The 10,000-nt window shown below is 46.9% G+C and overlaps 1 protein-coding gene across 1 annotated transcript in view; it reads right to left on the bottom strand.

The window, feature by feature from the left end:
- Window positions 1-6,841, bottom strand: part of LOC122251212 (carbonic anhydrase-related protein 10) — a gene marked incomplete at its 5' end in the record, with an annotated part of 310,050 nt that extends 303,209 nt beyond the window's left edge. The window contains 2 exon segments of the mRNA XM_086532189.1: window positions 1,748-1,945; window positions 6,704-6,841. Of these exon segments, the coding sequence (XP_086388315.1) occupies window positions 1,748-1,945; window positions 6,704-6,841 (336 nt within the window).
- Window positions 6,842-10,000: the final 3,159 nt, after the last annotated feature.

Below are 10,000 nucleotides of genomic sequence, written 5' to 3'. Positions count from 1 at the left end.
TATCTCTCTCTCCTTCTATCTTCTTTCTCTCCTCTCTTCTATCCTATCTCTCTCTCTCTTCTTTCTCTTTCTCTCTCCCTCTCTCTCTCTCTCTCTCTCTCTCCCTCTCTTTCTCTCTCTCTCTCTCTCTCTCTCTCTCTCTCTCTCTCTCTCTCTCTCTCTCTCTCTCTCTCTCTCTCTCTCTCTCTCTCTCTCTCTCTCTCTCTCCCTCTCTCCTTTTGTCTTACTTCTCTCCTTCTCTCTTCTATCCTCTCTCTCTATCTCTTTCATTCTTTCTCTCTTTCATTCTCTCTCCTTCTCTCTTTCTCTCTTTCTTTCTCTCCTCTCTCTCTCTCTTTCTCTATCTCTCTCTCTTTCTCTCTCTTTCTTTCTCTCTCTCTCTCTCTTTCTCTGTCTTCTTACTCTCCTTCTCTCTTCTATCCTCTCTCTCTCTCTCTCTCTCTCTCTCTCTCTCTCTCTCTCTCTCTCTCTCTCTCTCTCTCTCTCTCTCTCTCTCTCTCTCTCTCTCTCTCTCTCCTCTCTCTCTCCCTCTCTCTTCTCTCTCTCTCTCTCTCTCTCTCTCTCTCTCTCTCTCTCTCTCTCTCTCTCTCTTTCTTTCTCTCTCTCTCTCTTTATCTTTCTCTCTCTCTCTCTCTCTCTCTCTCTCTCTCTCTCTCTCTCTCTCTCTTTCCTTCTGTCTTTTTACTCTCCTCTCTTCTATCCTCTCTCTTTCTCTCTCTCTCTTTCTCTCTCTCTCTCTCTCTCTCTCTCTCCTTCTCCCTCTCCCTCTCTCTCTCTAATGACCATCATCCGTAGAAGTGGTCATGATATTTCATGATATTGCAGATTGCAGAGCCGGATCCCCTTCGTCTTGCAAGTAATAACAATAAACAAGACATTTCCGGTTATAAGAAAATGATAACCAAAGATTCCAGTAATGCAGTAATAGGTATAAAATAATTAGTCCATCAGTCAGTCAATCAGTAAATCTCACTTAATCAATACTAACTTCAGCTGGAAAACTGTCTCTGAAACCAACCATTTGATATTATTATCTATCAACCAAACAAAAATCTCAACTATTTAATATTATTAACAATCTACTAATTAGTCAATTAAACATTTATTACTATTATCTATCAAACAACCACAAACCAAAAAAGAACACTCAACCAACACCTCAGCTGGTTATGTTAAACCAGCCAACCAAAAAACATTTTAACCAATTCTTTAACCAGCCAATTCACCAAGAAATAAATCAGCCATTTATTATCATTATACATTTACCTATAAACCAACCAAGCAACCAGCTACTAACCCTCACCTCAGCTGGGTAGAACTGTTTCTGAATGTTATGTTCAACCAACCAACTATTTATTACTATAATCTATCAAGCTATCAACCAGCAATCAGTCTAGTAACCATTTGCTACTATTCTCTATCAACCAGTAAATCAGTCAACCAACCAGCCACCCAACAACTAAAAAAAACTCAACCAACATTATCAACTCAACATTCAACAATATTCAACCAGTCATTCAACCAATTCACCAAAGAACCAACCAACCAAACAACCATTCAACCAGCCAAGCAATAAATTATCTCTCAACCACCCAACTAACCAATTAGTCAACCAACCATTTACTACTATTATATCTCAACCAATCAACAAACCAGCCACTAAACTAACCATTCATTACTACTACCTATCAACAAATCAACCAGTCAACCAGTCACAACCAAAATAAACAACTCAACCAACACTCACCTCAGCTGGGAAAAACTGTCCCTGAATGCTATGCTCGGAGCCAAGGGTGTGGGTCGCCTTGGCAGTATTGGACCACCTGACGATCGCATAGGTGAGGGTGTGGGCGTAGTGCAGAGGCCCGCCCTTCACCTGCCACACCTGGTCGCCGCCCACGGTCCACCGGAGGCCGAAACCGGTGTTGGTGAGGGTGCCGTCGACCTGGGAGGGAGGGGAGAGGGGGAAGAGTGAGAGGTGGTATCGAGGGGGGGTTGTGTTTACGTTGATATGTATATATATATATATATATATATATATATATATATATATATATATATATATATATATACATATGCATATTTGTATGTATGTATGTATACACACACACCCACTCACACATGTACACACACACATATATATGTGTGTGTGTGTGTGTGTGTGTGTGTATATATGAACATATATATATATATATATATATATATATATATATATATATATATATATATATATATATATAAAGAGAGAAAGAGGGGGAGGGCGATATATATATATATATATATATATATATATATATATAGAGAGAGAGAGAGAGAGAGAGAGAGAGAGAGAGAGAGAGAGAGAGAGAGAGAGAGAGAGAGAGAGAGAGAGAGAGAAAGAGAGAGAAACAGAGAGAGAGAGAGAGAAAGAGTGGAAGAGAGAGAAAGAGAGAGAGCGAGAGAGAACAGAGGAAAAAATGAAGGGAGAAATAGAGAAGGAAAGGCAGAGAGACACAAAAGAGAAAATTAATCAAGCCAAAGTAGAAGTCACACCCTATCCATTACAACGTGCCCGCATCCCTTATTCTCTCACCCTATTCCCTCTATCCTCATAGTTAATCTCACCCTCTATCCTGTAACTCTTTTGCCCTTTCACACGATCCTAGGTCTATATCCTTGCTCTATCCTCACTCTCACACTCTCCCTATTACACTCTCTCCCCTCACATCTTCACACCCTCTCCCCTCACACCCTCTCCCCTCACACTCTCTCCCCTCACACTCTCTCCCCTCACACCCTCTCCCCTCACACTCTCTCCCCTCACACCCTCTCTCCTTACGCCCTCTCCCCTCACACCCTCTCCCCTCACACCCTCTCCCCTCACACCCTCTCCCCTCACGCCCTCTCCCTCACGCCCTCTCCCCTCACACCCTCTCCCCTCACACCCTCTCCCCTCACACCCTCTCCCCTCACGCCCTCTCCCCTCACGCCCTCTCCCCTCACACCCTCTCCCCTCACACCCTCTCCCCTCACACCCTCTCCCCTCACACCCTCTCCCCTCACGCCCTCTCCCCTCACGCCCTCTCCCCTCACACCCTCTCCCCTCACACCCTCTCCCCTCACGCCCTCTCCCCTCACGCCCTCTCCCCTCACACCCTCTCCCCTCACACCCTCTCCCCTCACACCTTCTCCCTCACGCCCTCTCCCTCACGCCCTCTCCCTCACACCTTCTCCCTCACGCCCTCTCCCTCACGCCCTCTCCCTCACGCCCTCTCCCTCACGCCCTCTCCCTCACACCTTCTCCCTCACACCCTCTCCCCTCACACCCTCTCCCCTCACACCCTCTCCCCTCACGCCCTCTCCCCTCACACCCTCTCCCCTCACACCCTCTCCCCTCACACCCTCTCCCCTCACACCCTCTCCCCTCACACCCTCTCCCCTCACACCCTCTCCCCTCACACCCTCTCCCCTCACACCCTCCCTCCTCACACCCTCTCCCCTCACACTCTCTCCCTTCACACCCTCTCCCCTCACACCCTCTCCCCTCACACCCTCTCCCCTCACGCCCTCTCCCCTCACACCCTCTCCCCTCACACCCTCTCCCCTCACACCCTCTCCCCTCACACCCTCTCCCCTCACACCCTCTCCCCTCACACCCTCCTCTCTTACACCCTCTCCCCTCACACTCTCTCCCCTCACACCCTCTCCCCTCACACCCTCTCCCCTCACACCCTCTCCCCTCACATCCTCTCCCCTCACACTCTCTCCCCTCACGCCCTCTCCCCTCACACCCTCTCCCCTCACACCCTCTCCCCTCACGCCCTCTCCCCTCACGCCCTCTCCCTCTCTTCCCTTTCGCAATCTACTGACTAATCTTCCAGTCCGTCTACCTCACTCTACGAGAGATTTCCGAAAGCAGTCACACTCGCCTTAACATGTGCTTGAGGAGGCAACTTTAAAAGCGTGTGGTCTCCTTTGCTTGTGTGCTTGCCTGCTTGATTGCTTGCTTGTCTGTTTGTTTTGAGTCGTTGGTTGGTTGATTGGTTGTTTGTTTTGTTTTTTTTGCTTGCTTGCTTGTTTGATTTTTTATTGGTTGTTTATTTTGGTGTTTGGTTGGTGTTTACTTGTCGTTGTGGTTGCTTGATTATGTGATATGTCTGTTTGTTCGTTTGTTTGCTGCCTTTTTTGTTTGCCTGACTTGTGTTATTGTCTGTCTGGTTTTGTGTTTGTTTGCTTTCTTGCTTGTGGTCTTTTTTTGTTGTTGTTTATTTGCTTTCTACTCTGCTTACTTGTGTATTTCTCTGCTTGCCTGCTTGCTTGTTTTTACGCTTGTGATTTGCTTGCTCGACTGATTTTACAAGCAAAATAGGAGAGAGGTAACGACCCCCGTCTCGCTGTGATTCAAGCAATCCTGATGTGCTTTGGTAAATCCTGGGTGAGCTTCGTGCTTTGAGAGCTTGCTTCTGAACTGTTCCTCACCCTTCCCCTCTTTTTGTACCCTCCCTTCTAAACCCTTCTTTTGAACTCCCCTTTTGAACCCTTCCTTATGAAACCTCCCTCTCATCTTTCCCTTCTTTCTGAACCCTCTCCCTTACCTTACTTTCCCTCTGAACCCCTTGTTCTGAACCCCTTTTTCTGAACGTTCATCCCCTTCCCCTCCCCTTTATCTATATCCCTCTTTTTGAACCCCTGTTTCTGAACCCCATCCGCTTTCACCTTCCCCTCCCTCTGAAGTCCTCTTTCTGAAACTTTTCCCTGTTCTTTACCTCTTTCTGAACCCTTCCTTTTGAACCCTTCTTTCCGCCTGAACTCCCGTCTGTCCCTCCCCTTCTTCTAATCTGCTTCCCCCTTTCCCTCCTCTATTAAACCCCATCCTCTCGTTTCCCCTCCCCCCCCTTTCCCTTCTATTCCCCCCCTTTTTTTTCTTTTTTTTTTTACTTCTCCTCCCCCTCTCTCCCCCTTTTTTTTCTTTTTTTTTTACTTCTCCTCCCCCTCTCCCCCTCTCGTTTCCCCTCCCTTTCCCTTCTACTCCCCCTTTTTTTTAAATTCTCCTCCCCCTCTCACAAACACCCTTGCTCTAATGCAGTGTGAAAGCGATGGACATACAAACTCATTGGTAGATTAAGAGCAAACAAACAAAAAAAGGTTATGTATGCTTGATGCTTTTTTTTTTTTTTTTTTTTTGAGAAGGGAGGGTTTTTCAGAGGAATGTGCACGTTTGACATTTATTATTTTTGTTTTTATTGTTATTGTTGTTGCATTTGTTTATTTGTATGGTAGGAGTGTGGAGGAATGCATTTTTGTTGTTGTTTGTTCTTTTTGTTCTTCATCTTTTATTTGCTGTCTTTGCACATAAGGAGATGGGCGAGGGGAAGTGGTGTAACCGGGATTTGATTTGCGAGTGTGAGTGAGTACAAGTGCGTGCATGTTTGAAGAGCATGCGTCATGCACAGGCGAAAACATGATGACTGGCGTGAGCAGGGAGGAGAGGCCTGACGTCAGGAGATGTCATTATCATTTCTCATCCTCTCCCCCCTCCATCATTTATATAGAAAGGCACGCACAAGCACAGTCGCACAAGCACATGAACACGATAAGCATGTACGTACAGATGTATAGACACGAAGGCACACGCGCACAAATGCATACACACACAAACACACACACAAACAGCACATTTTCACACTCAAACACTACCCTCTTCCCACTCCCTTATCTTTCCACCCTAACATAACCACCCCACTCCCCTCCCCCTCCCACTCCTCACCCCTACACTCCACCCCCTCCCCTACCCACCCTCATCCCTCTATCCCATACACCCCCACCCCCACCCCTACCCCCTCCCCACACACTTAAAACACAGCTAGAATTGGGGATAGGAATTTTGATTGGGGTTGTAGAAGGGGTGGGTGGGGGTTCGGTGGAGGGGGTAGGGGTAAGTGGAGGGGGGTTGGGGTAGGGGAGGTGGGATTTTAGGTACCTGAAATGAAACAAGACCTACCCCGTTACCTAAAACACAGCCCGATCCCCCTCCCTCCTCCCTCCCCCTCGCCCACTACCTAAGACACAACCCCCCATCCCACCCCTCTATACTGAAATCACAATCCCCTCCTCCTTCTCCCTCTCTCCCATCCCTTTTCCCCATCCTTACCTCCTCCCCTCCTCTTCCCCTACTCCCAAACGTAAATACCCAACCCACTTTAAACCACCACCCATTTCCCCCAACCCCCTTCCCCTTCCACCCAACCCCAAAATCCCACCCCACCTACCGTCACCCACTCCAACCCTACCTCAACTACTCCCAAAACTCCACCCTACCCCCATCCACCCCTCCCCACCCTTCCTTCCCCTTCTCTTCCCCTACTCTCCCTTCCCCTTCCCTCACCTACTCCCATAATTCCACCCCACCCTCATCCACCCCTCCCCACCCTTCCTTCCTCTTCTCTTCCCCTACTCTCCCTTCCCCTTCCCTTCTCACCCCTCTCTACTTCCCTCCCTCCCCTCCCCTCCCTTCCCCTCCCCAACCCCAACCCCAACCCCAACACCATTTACCCAACCCCACCCCATCCCCATCCACCCAGCCCCTCCCCTTCCCCCCTCCCCCCCATCCCTTCCCCTACCCTCCCCTTCCCCCCTCCCCCCCATCCCTTCCCCTACCCTCCCCTACCTCCACCCCTCCACATCCCTCCCCTCCCCATCCCATTCCTCCCATCCCCTCACCCACCTTATGCGACGCGAACTCGAGGCGAGCGAGCGTGTGATCGAAGACCACGGCGGCCGTCGCGAGGTCGACCGGGGACTGCCGCTTGCCGTCGCTGCAGAGCCTCCAGCGGCGGTTGATGATGCCCCAGAAGCCAGGGCCCGAGATCCCGTCGTAGCTCCACCAGGAGGACCAGTCGAATTCGCCTTCTGATGGGGTGGAGGGTGGGGGGGTGGAGGGTGGGGGAGTGTGAGGGGGTAGGGAGTGTGAGGGTGAGGGGTAGGGAGTGGGGGGGTGAGGGGTAGGGGGTAGGGGTGGGGAGTGAGGGGTAGGGGGTGGAGGGTAGGGGTGGGGGGTGTGAGGGTAGGGGTGGGGGGTGTGAGGGTAGGGGTGGAGAGTGTGATGGTAGGGAGTGTGAGGGGGTAGGGAGTGTGAGGGTGAGGGTGGGGGTGTGAGGTGGAGAGTGGAGGTGGGGTTGGGGGATGAGGAGGGGGTTAAGGGGTGGGAGGTGGGGGGGGGTGAGGGTTAAGTGATGGGGGTGGGGAGTGGGGAGAGGTTTTCAGGGGAAGGGGTGTGTTGATAGAGAAGTGCGGGAAAAGGGGATTTTTTTAAGGGGAAGGGGTGTGTGGGGGAGGTTGCAGGGGGAGGTGGTGGTGTGGGGAAGGGGGGGAGAGGGGAAAGGGATGTTTTAGGGGATAGGGGTGGAAAGGGAAAGAGAAAAAGAGAAATTGATTAATTGAAAAAAATGGTCTTTAATCGGTAATATAAATAAAATCATAAAGATAAATAAATACATAGCAACATTTGATCACCATAGCCATGCCGTATAGAACCGGATTATCAAATTGGGAAATAATGATATTTTGAAACAGTACCATCTGAAAATGATAGGTATAGTAGTAATGATGATAAATGAACAAGGGTACGATAATTATGATGAAAATAAGTGAAGATAGGAATAAAGATAGGGTCTAATAATATAGTTTATATTCATGGACGTTATTTTTTATTATTATTTTTTTGTTCTTTGTTTTTTGTTTTTGTTTTCGCAGCCCAGTTTGATTTTATGCATTCCTAATAGAGTACGAAACAATACAATCCAAATATGTACAATAAACATTTGAACGCATATTATAGACTAATCATTAGTAAACAAAACAACAAACACAGCCATCTTGATTCATAGATGAAACGAACCAATCACAGAAAAAAAAACGTTTCGAGTAAGAGAATCAAAACCTCCTCAGACGATCGAATCAAACTGAACGCAGATTCCAATCCCTTATGATTGTATCCACTGATGAAGAGTCTATAATCTTACTCACAACGTCTCATTTATCGTAGCTATTTTCCGTCATCACAATCCGTAGAAAAAAGTACCATAACTCATCGAGACATTGGTGTATTTTCACCAAAATATAAGAGCAGGTGTGTCTAACTATAATGTTCTTTGATCCCAAAAATGAATTCAATCCTACAATCCTTTGAAGAGTTATTGTCCCGATACCAGCATTATTTTTTTCCGCAAGTGAGAGAGAGAGGATTTTGATAAAGTATTTATTTCGCTCTTCACTAGATATGAAACTCGTCTTTCAACTTGTTTTTTGTCCTTTTCCAATCATTTCAGTTTATTTCATATACGTAATTAATTTCCTTTCATATCATAATAATTATTATTACCAACATTCTCATCATTATCATTATCACTACTACCATTATTGCTATTGCTATCATCATTATCATCATTATCATTATCATTAGTAGTAGTATCATCATCAGTATTATCATTACCATTATTATTGTTATCATGATCTTTATCATTATTATGATTATGATTAATATCATTATTAATATCACTATCATTACTATTAACACTATAATCATTAACATTGTTATTATCATTATCATCATTACAATGATATTCATAATTATCTTCAGTATTATCATTATCATTATTATTATCATTATTGTTACCATAGTGCGACATAATCTCACAACGAAAGTAAATCGAACAACTGAACAATCAAATAAAAACACATTATAAGAAGAAAAGAGAGAGTGAGAGAAAAAGAAAAAAAAAAAATCCAACAAATCAAAACAGCATAGAATACACCCTAACGAGACAAAAGTATTGAAAGAAACGAAACAAACAAATGAAATCTAAATTATACTTCAATTTGGAATCCTTCACCTTCAGAACAATCCAACAGAAAGGGGAATATTAACACCTTCGACAAGATTTTTTTTCCACAAGAGAGAGAGAGGGAGGGTAGTGATAGAGAGAGAGAGAGAGAAAGAGAAAGAGAGAGAGAGAGAGAGAGAGAGAGAGAGAGAGAGAGAGAGAGAGAGAGAGAGAGAGAGAGAGAGAGAGAGAGAGAGAGAAAAGGCGAGAGACAGTGTGACAAAGAGAGAGAGCAAGCGAGAGAGAGAGAGAGAGAGAGAGAGAGAGAGAGAGAGAGAGAGAGAGAGAGAGAGAGAGAGAGAGAGAGAACAAGCGAGAGAGAGAGAGAGCGAGAAAGACAGCGAACGTACGAGCGAGAGAGAGAAAAAAAAAGAGCGACCAAAAGAAAGACCTCGCGAGCGAAAGAGAAAGAGAGAGAGAGAGAGAAGACACAAAAGACGAGAAGAAATCTACTGCAAGAGTCTCTGACGAATGGAGAATGTCTCGAGAGGAGACCTTTGGACAGGACGAGGGAAGTGAGGGGAAGAAACGAACAGAGTGTGCAGGGAAAGAATGGAGAGCCGAGGGGAAATTTGGTGACCAGGTATCGCTAGTGGATGAGGGGAGAAGGTGAGTTGGTAAGAGGAGGAGGGAGAGGAAGAAGACGGAGAAAAAGGAGGGAAAGAGGGGAGAGTGGAAGAAGGAAAGGAGAAGAAAAGGGAAGAAAGGAGGAGGAGGAGGAGGGGGGAAGAGATAGATGATGGAGAAGAAGGAGGAGGAGAGGGGAGAGAAGAGGTATCGCTAGTGGATGAGGGGAGAAGGTGAGTTGGTAAGAGGAGGAGGGAGAGGAAGAAGACGGAGAAAAAGGAGGAGGGAAAGAGGGGAGAGTGGAGGAAGGAAAGGAGAAGAAAAGGGAAGAAAGGAGGAGGAGGAGGGGGGAAGAAATAGATGATGGAGAAGAAGAAGGAGGAGAGGGGAGAGAAGAGGAGGAGGACGAGGAAAAAGAGGGAAGAGAGGAGGAGGAGGGGTTGAACGAGAGGAAGAGGACGGGAGAAAGAGAGAGAGAGGAAGAGAGAAGGGGAAAGAAGAAGAAGGAGGGGAGGGGGCGAGAGGAAAAGCAGGTGATATGGGAGGAGGAGGAGAAGGGGATGGAATAGGAG

The sequence above is a fragment of the Penaeus japonicus genome, unplaced genomic scaffold (assembly GCF_977035675.1).
Source record: "Penaeus japonicus unplaced genomic scaffold, GWHDUDI00000001_assembly GWHDUDI00000037, whole genome shotgun sequence".
NCBI classification, from domain to species: domain Eukaryota; kingdom Metazoa; phylum Arthropoda; class Malacostraca; order Decapoda; family Penaeidae; genus Penaeus; species Penaeus japonicus.
The sequence above is the reverse complement of the archived record's forward strand: the minus strand, read 5'-3'. Positions and strand labels throughout refer to the sequence as shown.